The sequence below is a fragment of the Ovis canadensis genome, chromosome 3, assembly GCF_042477335.2.
Source record: "Ovis canadensis isolate MfBH-ARS-UI-01 breed Bighorn chromosome 3, ARS-UI_OviCan_v2, whole genome shotgun sequence".
NCBI lineage: Eukaryota > Metazoa > Chordata > Mammalia > Artiodactyla > Bovidae > Ovis > Ovis canadensis.
The window spans coordinates 92,736,330-92,761,718 of record NC_091247.1 but is presented as its reverse complement, the minus strand read 5'-3'; the positions used below and the strand labels follow the sequence as shown (position 1 = coordinate 92,761,718).

Sequence of the window (25,389 nt, the reverse complement as noted above, 5' to 3'; positions counted from 1 at the left end):
CAAAAGCATCAATTCTTCAGTGCTCAGCCTTCTTTATGGTCCAACTCTCACATCTGTATACAATTACTGGAAAAACCATTGCTTTGACTAGATGGACCTTTGTCAGCAAAGTGATGTCTCTGCTTTTTATTACACTGTCTAGGTTTGTCATAGCGTTTCTTCCAAGGATCAAGAGTCTTTTGATTTCATGGCCCCAGTGACTGTCTACTGTGATTCTGGAGCCCAAGAAAATAAAGTCAGCCACTGTTTCCACTGTTTCCCCATCTGTCTGCCATGAAGTGATGGGACAGGATGTCATGATCTTAGTTTTTTGAATGTTGAATTTTAAGCCAGCTTTTTCACTCTCCTCTTTCACCCTCATCAAGAGCCACCGCATGTACTACCTGTTTATCCTGAGTCTCTGCAGTCAGTCTTTACAATAATCCCATGTGGGAGATGGATATCTTTACCTCTTTTTCATAGCAAAGGAGACTGAGATGCTGGCAACAGGCCAAGGTTGCATAACTGCAGGGACTCAAGTTAGGACCCTAGTGGCGTGAATCCGAGACACTGAGCCGAGTGAGGACAGGTTGTGTGCAGGGAAGGTGGCTGGTGCCTGCCAGGAATGGGTGGGAGGAGCCAAGTAGAAACGGGGTTTAGGACCAGGTTACGCACCTGTAGTCTCTGGGCAGGACTTCAGATGGGCCTCTGTGAGCAGAGGTCAGAGGGAAGGGGTCTGGTGGTCCACGTGCTCTAGGAGCTCACTGGTAGCAGAAGCAGGGGTGGAAATGCCTTGGTCAGAAAAACCGGTCAGGCGACTATTGTGAAGACCCGGAAGAGACAATGAGGCCCGAGTTTTGCCAATGGCAGTAGGGATATAGAGGGATGGATAAGACGGCTGAGGTGGAGGCAAGACTTGTGGGAGGTTATGTGGCTTGGTGATGGGGTAAAGGAGAGGGAGGGGCCAATGATGGTGTCTGGTCTTCAGCCCAACCTAGAACCAGGGAGGAGGAGTGGAGAAGGGCAGGAGACATGAGGTCTGAGGTCCAAGCCTTTGGAGAAGGTCAGGGTTGGAAACAGTGCTTGGGGCCTGGAAGTGGGAAGGTGTTGATGGGAATGTGGCATTGTGTGCTGGCTTTAGCAGCCCATTCTCATCTGCTTTCCATGTAGTGTGGAAGTCCATTCTCCTCTGACTTTGCATACTTTATTTCATTTAATTTAATCCTTGCAATAGTCATGCAAGAAGTGTTGTCCTTGTTCATGGATGAGGACACAGAGGCAAAGTGAGGTTAGGTAACACAGCTAAGGTCTCACAGTTAAGGAGCAGCAGAGCTAGGGTTTGAACCCAGTCCTGACAGCAGGGCTCCTTTTTTCTCTGCTGTAATAGACCCTGAGTTGGGATTAGAAAGTGGTACAAGGTTGCAGTGCAGACACCTGTCTGCCTGTCTCTTCCACCTCCCTGATCCTGAAGGTTCAGTCTGAACACTTTGGGTTTTCCCACCCACAGATATACAAACACAGACATGGAAAATACCATGAGCATTCAAGTAACACTGGCTTGTTTTCTAGGAGGTCGTAGTCATAAGGTATTGCCTTAGACTCATCAAGTTGGACTTTCCTGCTTCTGGCCACCCACGAGTCATTAGCAAGGGCAGCTGAGGGTCCCAAGCTCACTGACCCAGGAACATTCATCCTGGACTGTAAGCTTCGACTATATCTTCTAGCCCATGTCAAGACTGCACTGAAAATGTAGAAATGGAAAGTGCCCATTTAGGTTCTAGTTTTGGATCTCTCCCATCTTCTGATAATCGGTGGATGTGCTAAATCGAAAAACAAAATTACAACAAACTGCGCACACTCACTGAGGCAAGCACACACAGCCTTTCGGCTGATCCTGGTTCAAGGCAAGGGATCCACCTGCACACAGAGCATCAGAATGAGGCCAAGTATGTCCACACCCCTCTTCCCCAGATGGATGGTTTAGAAAGGTGCCAGCCCCATATCATCCCAGAAGTTAGGGACAGGGCTGACGCAACTCTGTCATTTAAACATAAAGAACCTGAGACTGAGTGGTGAAGGGACTTGCTAAAGGTGACGCCACTCACAGATGACCCTAGTCTCTGGACTCCCTGGTTATCTCCGTGTCACAGCACATCTGGCTTAGATCCAGGAGAAGAAGACTTTTCTAGAGTGACTGTGTCCTTTGGCTGTGCTCCACAGGACAGGGGAAGCAGAGGGTGGCTGGATGGGCCCTGTAACATGAGCCGCCATGTCTGTCGCTTACAGTCTGGGTGACCTTGGGCAAGCGACTTAATCTCCTATATCTGGACTTTCTCATCTCCAAACTGGGAGCTTGAACAGTACCTGCTTCCTAGGACTGGCTTTGCGTACTGAATGAGATGATGCAGGGCATGTCGTAAGTGCTGAAATGTTGCTGCTATTACTGTTAATAACGCTCTCCGCCACAATGATAATTATGGCTGAACGATGCGAGGAGGGAGCTCGGGACACTAGTCAGGCGCCCGTGGTCTTCCTGCCCACTGCTGGCGTACAGGTGTGTTCCTGGTTCACGTGTCTGTGGAGCTGTTTGGGTGCAGGGTCAGAACCTCACTTGGATGGGTTTGTCACAAGAGCTACCCACGTCCCTGCAGAGTTACCACCTAAAACCCAACATTAACCATTTCAAAAGGCAGAGTTCCAGATGCTGGGATGGGGAGAGAAAGAGCCCTCTGTCCCGTGAGCTGTTCGGCCCAAAGTGATTCATTCTGTGTCACATATTTCTAAACCCTCCTCGCCTTCCCCTGAGCTCTCCTGATCCCGTCCGGCCAGTTACTCCGCACATTCCTCTGCTGCTTTGCCTGCCGTCCCCTGAAGCCAGTGTCACTGGCCTCTGTAAGCAGGGGCACTTGTGAACTGTCACCTCTTCCTTGGGGAGAAACTGCACTGGGGTGATGATGTCGCGTGGCTGCTTTCGATGTGACATTTATGGCTGTTCTCGCAGGAGGGTCAGGCACGGGTCTCCTGGTCTTACTGGTCCTGCCAGCTTCCCTCCTTGCCCCTCCTGCTGTGTGTTCCCTTTTTCTTCCTGATCACTTCTGACCCTGAAGCAGCATCTGTACCTGACTATCAAACCTCTTGGTTGAAAAATACTAAGTCACACAATATTGCAGGTTTTGCGGTTAGAAATCCTGCCATGTTTGCAGATAAATTTCAGGTGTTGGCATATAATTCATAAGAGAAGATACCCTAGAACCTGGTACCAGAAGTTACCTTAGACCAGGGGGACCAGCAGACCCTGGATTCCCTGTGACCCATTTCCATTTTTGTCCCCTACGTGGCTGTTCATGGGTGTCACCTGACAAGCTCAAGCTGTAGGTACCACCCTCACTTCCTGAGCTTCTGCTCTGAGCCTCATGACCCCGCAGCCCCAGCATGGCAGGAGAGGACGTGAGATCCTGGCTGCCCTCCACACGGCCACACTTGCTTCTGCCTGTCTCTCCACTGGTTCCTGCCCCTCCGCCTGCATCATTCCCTGCGGACCATTCCTCACCAGCTCCTCTAAACCTAAGACATCTTTCATCCAAAAGGCCCTGCTGCAACCTCTCTCCACCCTCCCCACATCTCCTTGATGCCAAAACCTCACGCTTACTCCTTTGCTCAGGAAGCCTGGCTTAGGGGATTTGAAAGTGGATGAGCTGTGGAGCCTTGATTTTCTAGGGTAAGCAGCTGATCTACACAGTGGAGTAGGTAGGAGCCTGGAAGCAAATACCAGCTGTAGTGGAGGTGAGAGCAGGGCATGGTCACCTCTGCCGGGGTGGCCAGGGGCCTGATGATGCCTCTTCCAGGTCAGGGCCTTAGAGCTGAGTGTCTGCAGAGGAGGTGGAGTGGTCACCAGGCCGACAGGTGGAAGAGGATGGAGGGTGTGCCATGCTCAAGGCACAGCCAGGTCCCAACCCCGTGCATGCACACAGGGCCGCGTGGACGGGGCATCCTGCTCTGTGGTCAGGGGGAGATGGGTGTCCAGCGTCCATCGGCAACATTTCCCCTTGGCCCTGACCTGTGAGCTCCCAGGTAAGTAGGCTGTCCTCTCTCTGGCCATTCTTCCTGTTGGAAGCAGCCATCTGCATCCCAAAAGCTGAAGTGAAAGCTCTGCAGTCCTTGTCCTTCCTGGAGGGCCGTGTGGGTTCCCTCTGCCTTGAGGCGGGGGTCCGTCTTTCACAAGGTCTTTCTTCCATTGCGTGTAGATTTTCCCCTCGCCACCACCCCACCTTACTAAGTTCATAATCCTGAGATTCCCTTTGCTGGAGCTATTTAAACAAAATGGGATGCTGGCAGGAGCAGCCCAGAAGGGATTCCTGCCTGGAGGGAGGCTGGCTGGCTGGCCTCGGGGCAGGCAAGGCCCGGCTTTGAACCTCAGGCCAGAGGCACCTGTAGCCTCTGAGTCTCCGTCTGAACTGTGCGTTGTCTCCCCAGGGCCACTGGCGGCGGCCGTGCCTACGTCTGAACCCACGCAGGTGCTCCAGGGAGGATTCCTGTGCTCCTGTTGTCTCGGAGCCTGCCAAGGCCACGTGTTTCTGGCCTTCACACGGTCCAGCTGTTCCAAGCAAAGCCCAGGGGGAGTCTGGGCAGCTGGGCTTACGGAGGTTATGCTGTGGGGATTCTGGACATTCATACCGTTGCTTCTTCTCAGTAGACCTTGCTCATAGTGGAGGGACTGGAGGCAGTGGAAATACCACAAGAGGCAACAGATGGAGCCTCTGGAAGAGATGGGTCAACCTGGTGCCTAGGCCCACTGAATCTGCTGTCTGGACTCTTTTGGGGTCATAGCTGGTACTTCCACAGCCCATGGTCAGGACTGGTGTGTGGGGTGGTGATTACACACTGTCTCAGGCATAGGAGTTGGATAGACTTGAGTCTGAATTGGGCTGCAGGAACTTGGGCAGATTTCTCAACCTGTCTAAGCCTCAGTTTCCTCATCTGTAAAATGGGGGTGTTTCCATAGACTGGACCGGGAGGCTGGGAGGAGCCCTGTGTCATGGGTATGGTGAGGACTAAATAAGATAAAGCATGTAAAAGCCACGTGGTGGGCCTGGGACTGCCACCTGCCCAGTAAGTGGCACCTGTGCCGCTGTGAGATGTGACAGGGGTCAGACCGGCAGACCCTGTCTTTTGGGTCTGGAACCCTCCTAGTGAGCCCACCACGTGGTGAAGGAGAAGCAGAGGCCTCATCTCCCATCACAGGGCCCCTGCTGCGGTTGTGTCTAAACAGAAACTGCAGAGAGAGCCCAGGGCACCAAAGAGTTTTTCCATGGGACTGTCAGGGGTAACAGAAAGGAACTGTTCTTGTACTGCTCAACTTATGATTAAAAACCCAGTGTCCTTCCTCTGTGGAACATGGTGGTTTTGTAACCCCTAATAAGTTCCTGAAACATCTTTGCAAGTTCAGCAGCTGAGAGCTCCCAGGTAAGGAACCCAGGGGGTGGGATGGCAAAGGGACTCGCCCCAAGGCTGAGGGAGCGCCCCTCCACACACCCTGGATGCTGGGGAGCACCTCTGCTTTCTCCTGGCTGAGGGTGGACAGTGTTTGCTGTCTAGTCCAGGCTTTGCTTAAGCAGAGGTCAGCGTGGAGCCCAGGAACTGTACTGACTGATGGGCGGACGGATGGATATGGGGCTGGGACGGAGAGGGGAAGGAGATGCATTTGTTCATAGACTGTTTGTGACAGGCCAGTGGCACTTCCTCTCAAGAGGTATACAGAGCATCTGTGAGTCTTTCCTTTCGGTTCCACAAGTCACTGGCCACCTTTGGCCCAGAGTGGCTTGTGGTGATGCCAGTAAAATCAGCTTGTGACAGGTCCCCAGCTGACTGGGAGAGACCTCTGAGACTTTGTCTTGCTTTGGTAGGAAACCCTCACTGTAATGCTTGGTGTGTCGGTTACACACTCGGCCTTTTAGATAATGCCCGGGGGGTCCTGAGACCTTGCTTCCAAAGGTACTGTCTGTTGAGCAGCAAGAAGGAATTTCACAGGCCAATGTGTGATTTCACTAACTCTCTCCCCGTCCCCGTCTGCCACCGCCTCCTGGTCTCCCCCAACCCAGCACCCAGTGTCAGGTTCGGCACTCTGAAGGAGTATTGGGGAAATTCATGCCAGGCCAGCAGTGAGAGCAGCCTGAAGCTTTCAGATATTTCTCAGGTCAAAGGCTTAAAGGGAAGTCCTGAGCAGATTGCCTCATCTGTTCCAAGCGTGTTTCTCCCTTGAGAGTCAAGGGCTGGCGTGTCTACATCCTGAGTGATGGGGGAAAGGAGCTCTCACAGCCTGCATGGCAAGGGGTGTTCCCGAGCCTTGGGCTGGGGGTCACAGCACAGAGGTGTGCCTCTTTTCTGTGCTGCCTCTGGGCTAGCCTGCAGGCGGCCCGGCCTCATGGCGTGACCATCCCAGCATGTTTTTGCAGTTCAGTTTTAGGAAATCAGTCTTAGTTCATGCTGATTGCATAAGCCCTAGAGGTTCCTTCTTCGACAGAACTGTGCTGCTCTGCTCCCCCCGGGGCTGTAACGTGCAGGTGCAGAAGGTCATCTGCTGGCCGGGGTGGCTTTGGAAGTATGCAACCCCTGCGGCCCCAGAGCCTCCTGCTCAGGTGGGCCCTGGGCTTGGGGGCTCAAGCCCACGCAGTCGCAGTCTGGACATACTTAGTGATTTTCCTTTCACATTTATAATGTGAATGGTTAATGGGACAGTGGGGTATGTGCAGGGCCCGGGGGCCTTGGCTCCTGTGATCCCACCTACTGCCACCTCCCTGCCTCCCCTGGGCGGGTTCTCGCTCCTGCCGCCTGGGACCTGGACACCAGAAAGGCTGGAGTGAGGTGTGTGCCCCTCCTGGGCAGGGCGTGGTGGCAGCTGCCCCATTGAGGCTGGTAGCCCAGCTGCGTCTCTGCAGAAGACGGACATGGGCCAGCCTCTCCTCTCCTCTAATCCACATACCCCGGGTAGACGTTGCGACACCCTCAAGGTCACCTGCCCGCCGTGGGTTGGGGCGACTGGTTTCTGGGAAGAAGAAACCTCTGACTGGCTTCCCTGCCCCCAGCTGGGTTGCTCACATCCGCACATCCATCTCCCTACTGGCGGACCCAGCTGTCCGGGATCCTGTGCGTGCTTGGGTACTCTTGCTGGGGCCCAGGGTGTCTCTGGGGAGCTGGGCTGACCCTGCAAGTCTCCTCACACCCCAGAGACAGCAAGACCAGAAAGAGCTCGTAGCAAATATCATGATATGCTCAACAGCATGTACATACTTAAAGCCACCGAACTGTGTGCTTAAAAAGAGTGAAGATAGTAACTTCTATGTATATTTTATCACAATAAAATATATCTAAAAGGTGTTTTGCAATTCCCTGGTGGCTCAGACACGGTAAAACGTCTGCCTGCAATGTGGGAGACCTGGGTTCGATCCCTGGGTTGGCAAGATCCCCTGGAGAAGGAAATGGCAACCCACTCCAGTATTCTTGCCTAGAAAATTCCATGGATGGAGGAGCCTCGTGGGCTACAGTCCATGGGGTCACAAAGAGTCAGACACAACTGAGCGACTTCATGACGATGATAAGGTGTCTTAAAACAAGAAACATCATGACAAGTGGAGAGAGAGAGACTAGGAAAGAAAAAGGTTGAGATTTTAGTAATGCTAATAGGCACTTTTTTCCTGCTTTTTGCACAAAGGGTCCCACCTATTCATTTTGTACTAAGCTTCCCTGGTGGCTCAAGATGGTGAAGAATCTGCCTGCAATGTGGGAGACCAGGGTTTTATCCCTGGGTCAGGAAGATCCCTCAGAGAAGGGAATGGCAACCCACTTGCCTGGAGAATCCTCATGGACAGAGGAGCCTGGCGGTCTACAATCCATGGGGTCGCAGAGTTGAACACAATTTAGTGACTAAACCACCACCACTCTGTATTATGTGGCTATGACTGCCTGTTGGCCACTTTGTAAAACTATCAACTCTTTCCCTTTGAGAAGGACCCGTCCTTGAAGCCTGAGAAGTTGGCTGCTGGGCAGACTCTCACCTGTCTTCTTTTTTCCCTCTTCGCAGGTATTTTCTTGGCCGTGTGCCAGGCCCTGGAGAACAGCACATCCGCCCTGAGTGGTGAGTCCCATTCCGTCCCCTCCATGTGGGGTGGTGTATGGAGAACAGATGGGAGCAGCCCCTGGCTGCTTTGTGGAGCCTCTGCTACAGGCGTCCCCTGGGGCTCCTGCCTGCTGAGTTCCCATGCGTCTGCCTCCTGCACATTGTCCCAGGGCCCCGGGAGTGCTCCTGGGAGGTCTTAACCGCTAATGCACGGGGACCGGTCCCTGCTCGCCGAGGGTGCACCCTCTCCCAGCTCTGATCCCAGCACAGTCCCTGTGGGCAAGGGTGCTGGCAAGCTGAGCCTCATAGTCCATCTAAAGAAGAACCCAGATTCCTAAACCCTCTTGTCTCCTTCTGCCTGGGAATCTTTGTTTAGTTATTAATATTTTCCAGTTCCTCCTTGGACATTTGTAGTCGCATTTCCTTTGTTGCATTTGTGAGATCCTGGGTCAACAGATTGGAAAGTTGGGAAACATTGGTGGCAAACTACTTGTGGGCATAAGCTCACAAAAGCTTCCCCTGAGATGTTTGCGCACGGCTCTTAGCATTTGTCCGTGTGCACTAATATTTTTATACAATTAGTCGGGGTGAGGAAGTGATTTGGGTGCCTGCTTTTTAAATTCAGGGTTTGGAGTTGTGCTTTTTTCTATGTGGCTAGACTGTCTTGAAATGTATCCTTTTAAAATATCATAATGTTTCATTCAAGTGGACACGTGTTACAGTTAGGCTTTTCCCATGGGATATTTTTGTTTTCAGTTTAAATTATAATGCTCCCTCTTGATGCCTAGAAACTGTTTTCTTCTTTTGGATTCTTTCCTTGGGCCATAGCTGTAGGAGCAAGAGTATATATTTACGACCCTCGTAACAGATTGCTAAGTAGCTTTCCAAATGAATTGACGGGGTTTTTATGTCAGCAGTGTACCAGCCTGCCAGTTTCTCTGTTCGCTCGTTGACCTGATGTTCCCCTCTGGTACTGCAGTGGACCCAGCTGCGTCTCCCGAGCTATTTCAGGGAGGTGCCAGGGCAGGAGGTGGTCCTCTGTATTCATACATCCTCAAACCACCACACCCTGTTCCTGGTACTTAGCTCTTCTCCAAAGTTTTCCGTCCAAACATAGTAGATGCCGCTGCTGCTCCCACTGGATACCAGCGCTTCTGCACCCCCACAGTCTCCACCTGCAGCTGTTATCCTTGATGCACTTGAACCCTTAAGGTGTCCGAGCCACTTGGTGACCCATGATGCCACAGAAGAAACTGCCTCTTGTCCTATGTGTTATGCTTCGTTGGGACTGGGGGTGGAAGTGCCCGTCCATTCCAAAGCAGTGCTTTGGCAGTCCAGGGTCTACTTGAGTTCCCATGAAGTGGTTCTTTCACTTTTTAACTACTTCCCCCATCACAAAGGGCTCAGATGTGCATATACAGGGAGGAGGGGATAGCTTTGTGACCATGCTATTCTCACAATTGACCCAGCCAGCATCCTGGGATGCATTTACTCTCCGGGTGCACCCCCAGCCCATTGTGGTCCTCACTGTAGGACCTGGTGGGCCAGCGGCCGGCTTCTCCTCTGAGTCACTTGTAGGTGACGCTTTGTGGTGATGGCAGAGGCCGATGCTACCCCCAGGGGAACGGTTATCTTACCCCCTACTCCCATTCTATCCATTCACACAGGAAAGGCCTAGGGGATGTTGTACCTGAGCCAGTCCCCTTAGGGGCCTGGCATGGCTCCTGCTGAGGCCCTTTGGGGTTTCCCAGGCTCTTCTGGGGAGACGTGGGAAACCTGTGATATTTATCCAGAAAATGACTATGCTTGCTGCGGTCATGTTCAACCTCCGTTCCATGTTTCTTTTCTGGCCTTGCTTCTGTGAGACGGTCTCAGGTTGATATCGGACATACTCTCCCCATGACGACTTAGGTTCAGAAAACAGTAGGTGTGGCCTGCCCTTTTGCACACGACCCTGTAACTGGCTCAGTGCTGCTCTGTGGCCCAATGTGGTGGGTGAGAGCGGGGGTAGGGCCACACCTTCTAGTGTCCAGGGGGCATTGAGATCTTGGTGTTGGTTGGTGACATGTTGGAGCAGGGAGGGGGGCCGCCAGTCTGGCCTCTTGCATTGCTCTCTGATGGGTTACTTAGCTGTGGTGCTTGTGCCCCTGAGAGGTTAATGGAATAGTTCTTTCCATGTTTGCTTGCTCTCTGCCCTGCCCCGCTGGACCAAGATATGAATCCAGAGAGGGCTGGGCTAGTTAGCAGACAAGTCCACCTGGTGATGACCGTGTCAGAGCCACTTGTCCTGGAGCTAGGGACCTGTGACTAAATCAGGCTTGTTTGCTCAATTTTCTTTCCCTTTAGGGTGACCTTCCCGTCTCCTGGAAGACTCCCCAGGTCCTTGCAGGCCTTGCCCACCCCACCCCAACTCTGTCCTCTCTGGACATGGCTGAAATCTTGTTGTGGGTACAGCTCAAACTGGAGACCCCACCAGCCACACTCACTACTACTAGCATTGAAATATATGTGTGTTTAACTCGTGGCTAATTCAGCAAGCAAAACTGTTTGTTAATCTTTATAATAGAAATCTTCTTACATAGAAAAGGAGAAACAATAGCAACATCAATTCCCATGTATCCATCACCCAACTTCAACAACTAGCATCTCTCTGCCGTTTTTCTTTCATCTATTTTCTCACCTTTTTGAGTTTGCTCTTTGTTGGTATAGTTTAAAACATAATCCATTTCTCTTGTGACGATTGTATCTAACAGATAAGGACTTTTACAATGAAACCATAGTTCAGTTACACCAACAAAAGCAATAGTGATTCTTTTTTATTAGATTCTTAAATATGGAGGGTAGGTGACACTGAATTCAAATTTGTGGCATTTTATTTAATTCACATTGCCTTTGATGTTTTCATATTTTGCTTTCTAGTTATATTTCCTTTCAGGTCAACACTGGTTTTATAAAATGTGCTCAATTATATACTGGGTGACTGACTTTCACATCTGAGTCCCTCCTAACCCTCATGCTCTGGAGGTTGGTGGGCTCATTTACTGAAACTATCTAGGTGTGAAGATGGGTAATTTTAGGATAGAAGCTACGAGAGCTTCACCCATGGTTTAAATATATGCAGATCTCTTCACTCTGAGAGTTAATTGCAATGAGAAATAGTAATGAACACAAGAAGGTTTTGGTATATTCCTGATTGATGGTGTTGGAACAAAGGACTGCAGACTTACTCAGAATTAAGCTCTAACATTTTGATGAAGCAGCATAGACAGAAAATTGCAAACTCCACATGCCAATCAAAAGTGGAATATGAGCTTGAAGGAACAGGGGCTGATCCCATGTGGCATTCTTGTGCTTTCCCCCCAGAAAAGTTTCGTGGCCTCATGGCTTCATAGTTGCCCTTGGCCTTTTTGTTTGAGGTTTCATTTGTTTCTTTCAATCCTCCTTTTTATAAACCCACAAATGTGGAGGGTAGATGATGCCAGAGGCATGGAAACTGGCATTATTATCATCAGAAACGCTTCTCAGACATTTGCTTCGGGTGGAGCATTGCAGGGATACATGCCTTAGGCTGGAGGTTGGGAGCCCTGTGTGTTAGACCGATCTGGTCTCGGTTCTGCTATGTCCTCAGGCAAGTTATTCATCTGGTTCCTGTTTGGATGTTGGCCTTGACTTAGGAATAACCTGTGAAGTTTTTCACATGACCACTGGGATGGATTGATGGAGACTGCTTAGAAAGCTTTGATGAGGATTTCAAAGGCAGCCTTCAAATGATCAGTTCAGTTCAGTTGCTCAGTCATGTCCGATTCTTTGTGACCCCATGGACTGCAGCACACGAGGCTTCCCTGTCCATCACCAACTCCTGGAGCTTTCTCAAACTCATGTCCATCGAGTCGGTGATCCTATCCAACCATCTCATCCTCTGTTGTCCCCTTCTCCTCCTGCCTTCAGTCTTTCTCAGCATCAGGGTCTTTTCCAGTGAGTCAGTTCTTTGCATCAGGTGGCCAGAGTATTGCAGTTTCAGCTTTAGTATCTGTCCTTCCAATGAATATTCTAATGATGTCCTTTAGGATTGACTGGTTGGCTCTCCTTGCAGTCCAAGGGACTCTCAAGAGTCTTCTCCAACACCACAGTTCAAAAGCATCAATTCTTTGGTGCTCAGCTTTCTTTAGAGTCCAACTCTCATATCCAAACATGACTACTGGAAAAACCATAGCTTTGACTAGACAGACCTTTGTTGGCAAAGTAATGTTGGGAATGTATGGCAGTGGTCAAACCTGCCATGATCCTCAGATACACTGGTGGTCGTGTGAGTGCTATGTGTCTCGTTCTCTCAGAGCCAGATGCTGTTTTACATGCAGGTTCTAACATTATGGGCTTTTCAGGTGGTGCAGTGGTAAAAAAAAAATCCACCTGCCAATGCAGGAGACGCAAGAAACTTGTGTTCAGTCCCTGGAATGGGAAGATCCTCTGGAGTAGGAAATGGCAACCTACTCCAGTACTCTCACCTGGAAGATTCCACAGACAGAGGAGTCTGGTGAGCCTCAGTCCATGGGGTTGCAAAGAGTCAGACGTGACTGAATAACTGAGTGTGTGTGCACGCATGCACACACACACACACACACACACAGGCTACACTGTAGTTGCTGGACAACTTCTCTGTCCTTGTCTCCACCACAAAAGTGACCCCACGATGAGAGCCTCGCAGTGACAGACGGCAACCACAGCTGACTGCTTAGTGTGATTTAGAAAATCATTGCTGGAAGAAGTCAGTAGTCTGCAGGCCAGGAAAGAAAATTTGTATCTGGTTGGTTGTCAGTTTGTAAAGCTTGCAGAGAAACATTAGCTGGAGGCGAGGTGAGGATGGCAGCACCTTCAGCTTAGAACCTCACACCCTTTGTGAGGAAAGAGTCACGGCCTATCTTCAAAGGCACCTTTTAATGCCCCTGACTGGGGACAGAATGCACCCTGGTTAAGTTGTTGGGTGGCTGCTTGCTTAACCCTGTGCAATGTTGCCTCGTTCCCAGGCTGCCCATCTGGTTCTCATATTTTCATGAGACTCATTCTAATGATCCAGGGGTGTGGTGAGGGCCTTGCTCAGACACCTGGGAGCCAAGCTCCTCCTGTTCTTTGCCTAATTCCTGGGTGATTCAGGGTGGTTCTTTAAACCTCTGAATTTCTACTCCTTCCTCTAGCCTGTGTCTATTGACACCCACTTGGAACCAGGCAATGTTGGAAACCTTACTTAATTTAGCATCTGGGAGACTTTTCAAAGGCGATGATGAAAGACCATGGAACATTCATGGTGGTGTCATTCAGAGGGATGGTCCCTCTTATCAGCTTGCATGGGGAGACAGTAGTCGGATTTGGTGGGGGCTCTGGGTTTAACAGTTAAGAAGGGCAAGTTTGGGCTGGGGTGTGGAGGGAGGGCAAATCAGATTATAGGGAGCCATCTTTGAAGGCAGTACTTTGTTTGGAAAACAGGTAGCACACGGATCAGCCAGCAAGCCAGGGATCTGGTTATTGCTCACCTTCCTAACAAAAGCTTTTCAGAACTGCAGCCTGCTTCCCCGTTCCATTGTCTGGAGTTTTCCCACGTGGGGCTGAAGTCATTCTAAAATTAGAACGCTCACGTGTTCTACCCAGGTACAAGGTTCACAGTTCCAAATATGTGTCTGTAGCACAAGAGACTTGGTATGACTTCGTTAGGGGCTAAAAACACAGACAGCCAGTGCGGAGACTAGCTCGCTGTGGAGGACGCTTAGAGGAGCATGGAGCCTCAGGAGAGAAGGAGGGTGTGTTTCTCCTTTCCTTTCTAGGATTTCTGCTTGTCACACAATTCCTCATTTTACCTTCTACTTTTTGCAGAGGAAACTGTGCTGGGTCAGAAGGCAGGTTGCTCGGAGTAGTAGATACACCACAGAATGTGGAATCTAGGATCATAATTCTGACTCCCTAGCTGGGTGACACCTGTAGTGCTCTTAACCCCAGATCCCCCCTGGATAAAGTTAAGGACTTGGATTAAGGCAGTGTCTTTTCAAACCGTGAGTCACAAAATCACTCTAGTGGGTCACAACCAGCATTTTTAAAAAATGAGATTAAAGAACTTAGACTAGAGAATTTCAGAGTGCATTACATGAAGGAAAGTCGGATACTGTCTCATGATACTCTTGGTTACTCGTGGATTCATATATTGGCGTTCTGCATTTGTTTACTTGTGTAAGCTGGACCCATATTGCATCCTTTATAATTTCCATGTTTGGTTTCTTCAGTGTAAGAATTCAGACCCTTGCAGAGGAAGTGCCTTAAAACTTGGCAGACCTCTACATTCCCCTCCACACCTAGTCTTTCGTAGCTATCTTGTTCACCCCTAAATTGACAGCAATACTTTTCACCTTTATCAAGTGTTTCCAAAACACTGCACTTGTAATAAAAGCAATAGCTCTTTCCTTATGCATAGATATTTCATTAGTATATGTAATATGTAGTTATGTAAATACAGTAATGAGTGTGATTGACATGAGCAGGTTTGGGAACAAACACATGTGTCGTCTTGGTAAATAAATATCTTCACTGTAAAAACAGAAACGGGTGGTAAACTAGTGTAGCCAACTGATTGAGCTTCTGCATGCTGAGGACATTGGTATAGCTGTTTTAACAAAGGAATGGAGAGGATGGATTGGGTAAATCAAGGCCATGGTTTAAGCTGAGCCATCTACCAGCTTTGAAAAACCAAAGTGAGCGACACAACTCCTGGATTTCTAAAAATCAAGGCCTGTAGAAGCCTACTGCTCTCCTCCTTTTTAGCTCTTGACTTTTACCTAGCACCCACTTATTAAGTACTGCCTTCTACCAGGCATTGTGCTAGGCCCTGGAGATAGACATGAGAAGTCAATATGATGAGCCCTGCCATCAGGCCAGTGATATTGATGATTTTTACATCTCAAAGAAAATAATAAACACAGAGCAGGTGATCCACCATATGGGTTTCTTTGAAGAAAACACCTGCCTCTACTATATTCAGACTTCCCATTTTTAATCCAAGTGCCAAACTGGGTACTTTTTCTTTTCTTTAATAAGTTGCTTCTTACTGAGTTTGGCTTGTGATGCCGAGCTGGTTTTCCATCTGATTGATCACTCTTCTGGGCTATGGTTGTCATCTATGAAGCTGCTCCTGCTATATAAGGTGCCTGCCATATCTTCTGGCAGGCACCTTATGCAGCAGGAGCAGAATCTAACCACACATCACCCAAAAGAGTCAGCCTGGAGAGAACCACAGTAGTGGTAGTAGTCAGGCCCCGTGGACTGTGGCCATTTACTCTGTACCTACAATGAAGATCATCCTAATGGCAGCTCGTTCCATCTCTGTACCTCTTAGCTCAGAGTCTCAAGAGAGAGAATGGGACCGGTGTGTCTTCTTTGGTCCAAGTGGTCGCCCAGCAGCTGTGGCAGGGTTGGAGGTGGGGGGAAGGCTGCAGGTAACAAGATGCCAAAGAGCAGGGTAGGCTTTGTACAGGGCAGAGTCCCTCAGGGGACCTGGAGGGGGCAGGGACCAGCATTCCTGGTCCAGACTGATTCTTTGAATCATTCATTCAATCAGCAAAGATTTATTGAACACTTACTATGTGCCAGACCTTGATGAAAACAAAATCTCTGTTCTCAAGAACCTTATACTCTACTGGGAAAGATAGACATACTATTATATTTTAATCTACCAAATTGGCATATTTTTGAGCATGGCAACTGTGAGTGCTGGTTTGTGTGAGGTGAGACAGCTATGTATATTGCTTATGGGTATGCCTGTTGGCTTTCTGGGAAAGAGTTTAATATTAATTGGGAACTTGATTCCTTAGTATGTGTAAGAACCTTATAATTGTCCATGCCATGTGATCCAACAATTACGCTTTTAGCCATCTGTTTAACAGAAATACCAGGGATGTTATGTTATCCACTGTAGTAAAATACAGCCAGTTTAAATGTCAGCAAGAGGGAAATAGTTATGGGACAGGTGATTAGATTTTAAATAAAAGCCTTTTAAAATCATGCTGATGAATACTAATGATATGAGAGGAAAATGTTCTGTATAAAATTGAATATAACATCTCAGTTTTATACACTGTACACACAGATGCAAAAATAAAAGGCAAGCATCATATAGTATTAACATTAATTATCTCTGATGCCTTTCATGAAAGTGAAAGAGGAGAGTGAAAAAAACTGGCTTAAAACTCAACATTCAGAAAATGAAGATCATGGCGTCTGGTCCCATCACTTCATGGCAGATAGATGGGGAAGCAAAGGAAACAGTGACAAACTTTATTTTCTTGGGCTCCAGAATCACTGCACATGGTGACTGCAGCCATGAAATTAAAAGACGCTTGCTCCTTGGAAGAAAAGCTATGACCAACCTAGACAGCATATTAAAAAGCAGAGACATTATTTTGCCAACAAAATTTCGTCTAGTTAAAGCTATGTTTTTTCCAGTAGTCATGTATGGATGTGAGAGTTGAACTATAAAGAAAGCTGAGCGCTGAAGAACTGTGCTTTTGAACTGTGAGCGCTTTTAAACTGTGGTGTTGGAGAAGACTCTTGAGAGTCCCTTGGACTGCAAGGAGATATAACCCATCCATTCTAAAGGAGATCAGTCCTGGCTGTTCATTGCAAGGACTGATGCTGAAGCTGAAACTGCAATATTTTGGCCACTTGATGTGAAGAACTAGCTCATTGGAAAAGACCCTGGATGCTGGGAAAAATTGAGGGTAGGAGGAGGGGACAACAGAGGATGAGATGGTTGGGTGGCATCACTGACTTGATGGACATGAGTTTGAGCAAGCTCTAGGAGTTGGTGATATACAGAGAAGCCTGACATGCTACAGTCCATGGGGTCACAGGGTCGGATACGACTGAGCAGCTGAACTGAACTGAATGGGAATATAGCTGATTGTAATTTCCTTTGTACTTTCCTATTTTTCTTATCCTGTCTACAGTGAGCATTTTTAATACTATAGTCAGAAATAAAAGGAGCTACCTTTTTAGAAAGACAGAAAAGGCCGTGGCTGACTCCTGCCCTGCAGGTCTATTGGCCCGTGTGAGCTGACTGCAGGCTGTCACGAGGCGCAGGCAGTGCCACTGTTTGTGGAGCAGAGGGACCTGCCACTCTGGCCTGCATGCTTGGCGCCCACCTCCAGGGACCTCGCTGTCTGCAGAGGTTGACCCCGACAGAATACTTGCCAGTTCACCTCCAAGTTCTGGGGATACTCTTCCAAACTCTCCTTTGGTGGCCCTTTGGCTTCTAAATGCTGATCCATTCCTTTTTTTTCAGCTGTTTATTTTATTTATTTTTACTTTTTAATCTTTAATTGAAGTATAATTGCTTTACAATGTTGTGTTGGTTTCTACTGTACAACAATGTGAATCAGCTATCAGTATACATGTATCACCTCCCTCTTGAGCCTCCGTCTCGTGCCCCCCTCTAGGTCATCACAGAGCCCTGAGCTGAGCTCCCTGTGCTAAACAGCAGCTTCCCACTAGCTCTGTGTTTTACACATGATAATTTATATACGTCAGTGCTGCTCTTGCAATTCCATTCACTTTTATCTCTGGGTTTCAGTGGAGAGGTTGGACTTTTCTGGGCCCCCGGCCCTAGAGTCAGTCTCTAGATAGAATGTGAGCACTCTGAATTGGACAGAGTTCAGACTCGCCCCCTGCCACTTACTAGCTGTGGGGCCTTAAGCGAATTACCTAACCTCTGTGTACCTCAGCTTCGTTATCTATCAAAGAGGAATAATGATGGGACCTGCTCTTAGGATTGTTGTGAGCATTAGAGATGACATGTAAAACGCTCGCAGCTGTGTGCACACACACTTGGGTACTCGGCTGCTACTCCTCTTACGGCATTATTGGTGATGCCTGGATCGTGACGCATGTCTGTGTCTTCATTGTGCTTTTATCACCGGCAGTCTAGTTGTAAGGCAGTGGTTCTCGTGTTCCAGTGAGCAGAAGAGTCATCCTGCTGATTGTTAAAATGCAGATTCCTGGACCCTCGTCAGCCTGTGGCCCAGCAATTGGCACTTCTGATTCTCAGCAAAATGTGGTTAAGGCCCAAGAGAAAGAAGCTAAGTGGTAGATACATGCCCTTGTAGGCTGAGAGGCTTTCTCCTTAAGGCAACAACCTCATCCCATCTCTGGAATTCTTACTTCCCATTGCTGGACAGAGCCAGTTTATGGGAGTCTGTGAAATGTTTGTGTTCCAGGACTGACTTTCTAGCATCCACCCAGAAGCTTGGTAAAGATGATCCAAACCTCAGAACTTGGGCCATCACCTCAAAGCGTCCTCTTTCTCTTTATCCTTGCTGTGATGAAATGATGAACACAGCAGCTTGGGGGTAAGGCATCAGCTTTGTTTTCTGAGAGCCTGACCCAGACTGCCCGCTTCTGAGTTTGGGGAACAGCCTTGAGTGTCTGGTATTTACTAATGGAGGACCTTTAGCTCTTTTGATGGAGCCAGGTTCAGATGTCCTCCTTAGCAGTGCAGTAACTGTTCGTTCTGAATCTCTTTTCTCTCTAGAAGTCTGTATAACGGAAGGTGATTTCACATGTCTGACCATTGTATTGTTAGGCTGCATTGACTAAAGTGTTTCTTAAATACCAAAACATGCTAGTACGAATCAAGGGGGGAAATGGATAAAACAAAATAGAATGGGGACACTCAATTTTACTCACACTGATGCCATGGAGCTGGGGTTCAAAGGGGGATGCTTTTCTTCCTAGTTGTCATTTAGCAGCCTGGCTAGGAAGCTCTCTTTCTAGGCCTTTTTTGTCCCAACTATTGGGGGCTTGGGGCTTCCCTGGGAGCTCAACTGGTAAAGAATCCACCTGCAATGCAGGAAACCCCAGGTCGATTCCTGAGTTGGAAAGATCCCCTGGAGAAGGGATAGGCTACCCGCTCCAGTATTCTTGGACTTCCCTGGTCATTCAGATGGGAAAGAATCCCCCTGCCGTGCGGGAGACCTGGGTTCAATCCCTGGAGGAGACAGTTCACTCCAGTATTCTTGCCTGAATAATCCCCATGGACAGAGGAGCCTGAATGTGTGGCAGTCCCTGGGGCTGCAAAGAGTCGGACACGCCTAAGTGACTAAGCATGCAGTGGGGGCTTGGGATATAATAAGCATCTCTCCCTGCCTTACACAGTAGACCTAGAAAGGTACTTTTGGAATCTTAAAAGCGAAAAATGTTAGATCTTACTCAGAAATCTGCCACTAATGAGTGTCTCAGGTGCTCTGGGGCGTGACAAATGGAAGTATAATCATGAATCACATAACTGTCCTCAGGAGCCTCTATAACAATCTGGATGTAGCAGGCTGTCCACCTAATATTCCATTAAATAACCACAGCCCAGCGCAGTGAGAGGCTCTGGAAATCCAGATGTACATCTAACCAGAAGATAACCACATCACCATTGTCATTATAGGCAATTTCCTAAGGATTTAACCCTAGGTTGGAGCGTCACAGCCTTTTTCAGAATGAAGATCCAATTTGAACATCAAAAGTATGTGATGCTCCACAGACAGTAGTTGTTCCTTTAATATTAAATTCATATATACAAGTTGCTATGAGAACTCAGGAACTCTTTAAATTTGTATTTTATTGATCACAATAGAATTCACATAGTAACATGACCTGACCTAGCACTTTCAGAATTCTCACCATATGCTGGATACTGTTCTACCTATCCTCATTTAATACCTACAACTCTAGGAAAAAGGTACTACTATTAGTCCCATTTTACAGTTGGCAAAACTGAGGCAGAGAGAAGTAACTTGCCCAAGGTCACACAGAATGTGGCAGAGCTGAGCTTTGAATCCAGGAAAGGAAGGGGAGAGGGAACCCCAGCATGCTCTTTGGGAGACATCAGGGAAGGCTTCTCACGAGAAGTGATTTTTGAACTGAGTTTTGAAGGAAGAGATGGAGTTAGGCAGGCAGACTGGGGGTGAGGACGTGCTTGCAGGCGTGTGGAGGTGAGGCTGGGAGAAAGTGGTAGCTAGTTGAGCAAAACCGCACGTGGACTTTGTTCTTGGGTGTATAGATTATTAGCACTGTCAGTGTTTCACCTGGATCTAATCACAGAGAGGTGCTTCCTAAAGGAAGCTTTTCACGGATTTACCTAAGATGGCTGTCAGTAGGCTTTTGCAACACAAAGGATTAAATCTATAGGGCTCCAAGGTCACAAAGTCCATGGGGATAATAACACAGCCCTCCCACCCTTCAGCTTTAGCACATGCGGTGGCCCTGTCTGCTCGCTGCCTTGGGTGTATATGCAGTGGGGGTGGTTTCTAGGCTAGACATTCTCAGTTATTCTTGGAGCTTCAGTTTTACTTGATTTCAGCTTCTCATTTGCAGGTGAGAGAATTATGCCTTTTCACCTGTTTAAGTGTGGCTTGATGCAAAGGTGCCTAAAAATAAAGATCATAAGGCTGATAACACAGAAATTACAGTAGTCTCTAGAGTCAGCCTGGGTTCAAGACTGGACTGTGCCCCTTGGGAACTCTGACCTTAGGCAAGTTAATTGCTCTGTGCCTCAGTTTCCCCATCTGTAAAGGAGAGGTAACAGCAGAGTGTCCTTCATAAGGTCATTGTGAGGATTAAAGAGTTGGCATGTAACATGTTAAAACAGTGCATCATAAGGCTCATGTATTAGTCACATAGATCTTTTCAAAAACATTGAGAAAGCAGTGATATACATGTGAGAAATGATACCTGAAACACCAAGATGGCCTTAGCCAGTTGGTAGCCAGGATGTGCAGAGAAGGCAATGGCACCCCACTCTAGTACTCTTGCCTGGAAAATCCCATGGATGGAGGAGCCTGGTGGGCTGTAGTCCATGGGGTTGCTAAGAGTTGGGCACAACTGAGCGACTTCACTTTCACTTTTCACTTTCATGCATTGGAGAAAGAAATGGCAACCCACTCCAGTGTTCTTGCCTGCAGAATCCCAGGGATGAGGGAGCCTGGTGGGCTGCCATCTATGGGGTCACACAGAGTCGGACACGACTGAAGTGACTTAGCAGCAGCAGCAGCAGCAGCCAGGATGTGAATTGAGTTTAACGTTGTAAAGGACCACGCTGGGGATAAGCCATATAATTCCACGTCTAGGGGCTTGCCCTTGAAACTCAGAGGACAGGTCAGAGGAAGCCCCACCTTGGCTTGTTGGGAAGTGGTGCTATAGAGCCTGCCACTAGAGGATGCCCCACGGTGACGTTCTCCTTTTAGAATTGTGGTACCCAGCGCAGAGGAAACATAGCCTGACCCTTCAGTGGCAGTGATGGGAGGTGTGGGATGTTGTGCTCTATCCTGAGCCATGAGATTTAGGAGGGACGTAGAGAAGATCAAGAAACTGAACCACCACAAGAAGTTGAGGCACAAGAGGGCTGGAAAGTGAGGTGAAATTCTCAGCTCCCTGTTCGGGGTGCCTGGCACAGACCCCAGGAGCACAGAGGTGGAAACGCTCAGTCACATGCTTGAGGGATTCCCATGGATAGCCTTTGACACTGTTGTTTAAAATAAAGTGAGAATGGGCTGCCCTCCCTTCTTGTGAAGGCCTCAGGGAGAGGCTGGTGATCCTATGTGGGGGCTGTTTGTAGTGATTTTAAGAGAAGCATTCACTCCTTTTTTTTTTTTTGAAGCATTCACTCCTAATTCCTCTTTAGAGTCTAATGATTTCAGAATCTGAGTGGAAGCCCAGGTTAGAAATGTATAAAGATGGAGAAATAATTAGATGGTTAAACAGAGAGCATACCTAATTAAGGAACAAGAGCTACTGGGATTAAATGACTTTGAGGATTAACCATCTAGGTAACAACATGGAAGAAAATAATATTTCAAAATTAAAAAAAAAAAGTTCTTTGGTACCCTTGAGAAAGAGGATATGATACTAACAGGATCTTTAGCCCAATTTGAGTTGACTTTATTTCTTTTGTTAGTTTTTTAAAATTCTTGATTCCATTACTTATTGTTTTTGGCTGTTCTGGGTCTTTGTTGCTGCACAAGGTTTTCTCTAGTGGTGTGCGGGGGCCACTCTCTAGTTGTGGTGTGTGGGCTTCCCATTGCAATGGCTTCTCATCGTGGAGTACAGGCTTTAGTAGCTGCATCTCCCAGGCACTAGCACACAGGCTCAAGAGTTGTAGCCACAGGCTTAGTTGTGCCACGGCATATGGGATCTTCCCAGACCAGGGATCGAACCAATGTCTCCTGTATTGGCGAGTGGATTCTTCACCACTGAGCCACAAGGGAAGCTCCCTGTTATTTTTTAAAAAAGATATTCTTATGATTGACTATGAGGGTTTACTACCTCACAGCTCAGACAGCTGTGCTGAGCATCAGAGATGGGTAAGGGATAGTCCCTGCCCTCCGGGCCCTTTTAACTGGGAAAAGTGAGGAGTAAAGCTTCAAATCTTCTTTGAGCTAAATGACTTTGCCCACCAGAATTATAAATAAACCCATGTCAGGAAGGGCCAGTTGCAGACTGTCCTCTGCCTAAGGGACTGAAGAAGGTGCCTTTGAGGAGTGAATGCCATGGACAGCCTTCTCAGCTTGGAATCAGCTTCAGTTACAACAGGAGGCTTGAAAAGGTGTGTCTGGAGGATCCTGAGAGGTCCTGAGTACAGAATCTCTTGTCTGTGAACCATGGAAAAGGATACAGCCTCTAGACCATTTTTCAGCAAATGCAATGTATTGTTTGTTAGGAATTCTGAAATAAGGTGCAGTCTAGGCCTTCTGTTCCCCGAGTGCACCATGGTGTGCCTTGTGCTGGTCACGCCCGCCGTTGGCTCCTTTAGAAAGGTGAGGGGCACCTTCGATTAGTGCACAGTGGAGGAGTCATTTGCAGCCTGCCTTCACTGTGCATGAGGAAGGAGGTCAGCTGAGCTGGCCTTGTTTCCTTCTGGTCAATTTCTAATTAAAATGATCAACCTTGGTAAAGAGTGTTGATGTGCTGTGTGCTTAGTCGTGTCCAACTCTTTGTGACCCTCTGGTCTGTAGACCACCAGGCTCCTCTGTCCATGGGATTTTTCAGGCAGGAATACTGGAATGGGTTGCCATGCCCTCCTCCAGAGGATCTTCCCAACCCAGGGATCGAATCCGTTCCTCCTGCATTGCAGGCAGACTTTTTTACCCACTGAGGCATCAGAGAAGCCCAGAGAGTGTTGGTACTACAGAGCTATCCAAATCGTCACTCTGGTAAAAACTCACATTGGCTGATTAAGTCAAAGGAATTCTTCAAAGGTGTGTTTTTACCACTAATGCTACAGAAAGTTGACTTTTTTCTTAAAATTGGCTTAAGTAGTATAACTTTGTGAGTAAATATACTCCCCTGAGCCAGGATGTTGTTTGGGGAGAGGCTTTGACAATGTCAGTATTTTTAAATATCAGTGTATTTGTATTGGTCTTCAAAGGCTTATGTAATAAAAACTCTGGCTTATGGAGCATGCTCAGTTCATGGTTCGCCTTTAAGTGGATGAGCGATCAATGCTTAGTGTATCCCCCTTGAAGAGAGGATGTCTCTAGAAGCCTCTGGCAGTTATTGAGAACTTCACTGTCCAATGCAATAGCCACCAGTGGCTATGGAGCCAAGTTGAGATGTGTTAAAATATATAGTAAACACCAGATTTTGAAGACTTCTTATTCTTTTTATGTACTATCTGCATGTTAATACTTGTCATTTATTGAAATGACACTATTTTGATTGTATTGGGTAAAATAAAATATTCAAATCAATTTCACTTTTTTTTTTTCCCAAAAGATGAATTTTTTTTTTTTCAGTTGAGTCACTCAGTCGTGTCTGACTCTTTGCAACCCCATGGACTGCAGCATACCAGGCCTCCCTGTCCATCACCAACTGCCGGAGTTCACGCAAACTCAGGTCCATCGAGTCGGCGATCCCATCCAACCATCTCATCCTTTGTTGTCCCCTTCTCCTCCTGCCTTCACCCTTGCCCAGCAGGGTCTTTTCCAATGAGTCAGTTCTTTGCATCACGTGGCCAAAGTATTGCAGTTTCAGCTTCAGCATCAGTCCTTCCAATGAATATTCAGGGCCGATTTCCTTTAGGATGGACTGGTTGGATCTCCTTGCAGTCCAAGGGACTCTCAAGAGTCTTCTCCAACACCATGATTCAAAAGCATCAATTATTCACTGCTCAGCTTCCTTTATAGTCCAACTCTCACATCCATACATGACTACTGGAAAAAACATAGCCTTGACTAGACGGACCTTTGTTGGCAAAGTAATGTCTGTGCTTTTTAATACGCAGTCTAGGTTGATCACAGCTTTTCTTCCAAGGAGCAAGTGTCTTTTAGTTTCATAGCTGCAGTCAGCATGTGCAGTGATTTTGGAGCCCCCCCAAAATAAAGTCTCTCACTGTTTCCATTGTTTCTCCATCCATTTGCCATGAAGTGGCAATGAAGATTTTTTTTTCTTTTTAGAAAATGTCAAATCACCTCATTGGCTCACCATACTTGCTACTGGACAGCATGCCCCCAGGGCCTTACAGCACATTTGTTCCCGCTCACATCACTTCCTTCCCATCCTGGATCTTCCCCTAAAAGCCAGCCCCTTAGAACATCTCTCATCAGCCTCATCCCAAGATCTTGCTCCAGCCCACATGCCTAGTGCTTTCTCGTGTACCTGAACCTGACAGTGATCTGCTTAGGGAATGGTGACTTGGCCTTTAACTTCTAGATCTAACATCTCTTCCTTTAGAGCTCCCCTACCGTCTTTGAACAAAATTAATTTGTCCTTCCTATGTCCCATTCCTTCGGTTTGAAATAGTTGGGGTTTGGGGGGAAATATTTGTTTTTTTCCCCCTGCTGCCTCCTCTCTTCTGGTAGTTCCTTGAGGACAAGGGACTGTGTATTTTTTTTAAAACTTCTTATTTTATATCAGAGTGTAGCCAACTAAGAATTTATAGTAGTTTCAGGCGAACAGAGAAGGGACTCAGTCATACATGTATCCGTTCTCCCCCAAGCTCCCCTCCCATCCAGGCTGCCACAGAACATTGAACAGAGTTAAGGGACTGTGTCTTGTTCGTCTCTGTGTGAGAGGAACGCTGTACTCCATGCCTGACACAACGGGAGCACCGTAAAGTTTGAATGAGTAATGAACACTAGCTCTCTAGAACACCAGTGTCTCTATAAAGACAGCAAACACAGAAAATTAACATAGCATTGTGCTCACTTCTAAAAGTGGAGGCTACAGGCTGCTAACATAAGAATCAACCAGATGCTTATAAAAATTAATATTCCCAGGCT

The 25,389-nt window shown here is 47.8% G+C and overlaps 1 protein-coding gene across 2 annotated transcripts in view; it reads left to right on the top strand.

Moving 5' to 3' along the window:
* The window catches only part of TGFA (transforming growth factor alpha), a 112,330-nt gene that overhangs the window by 27,103 nt on the left and 59,838 nt on the right, over positions 1–25,389 (top strand). For both annotated transcript variants that reach the window (XM_069583636.1, XM_069583635.1), the window contains exon 2: positions 8,057–8,110. In XM_069583636.1, the coding sequence (XP_069439737.1) occupies positions 8,057–8,110 (54 nt within the window). The remainder of the gene's footprint in view (positions 1–8,056; positions 8,111–25,389) is intronic.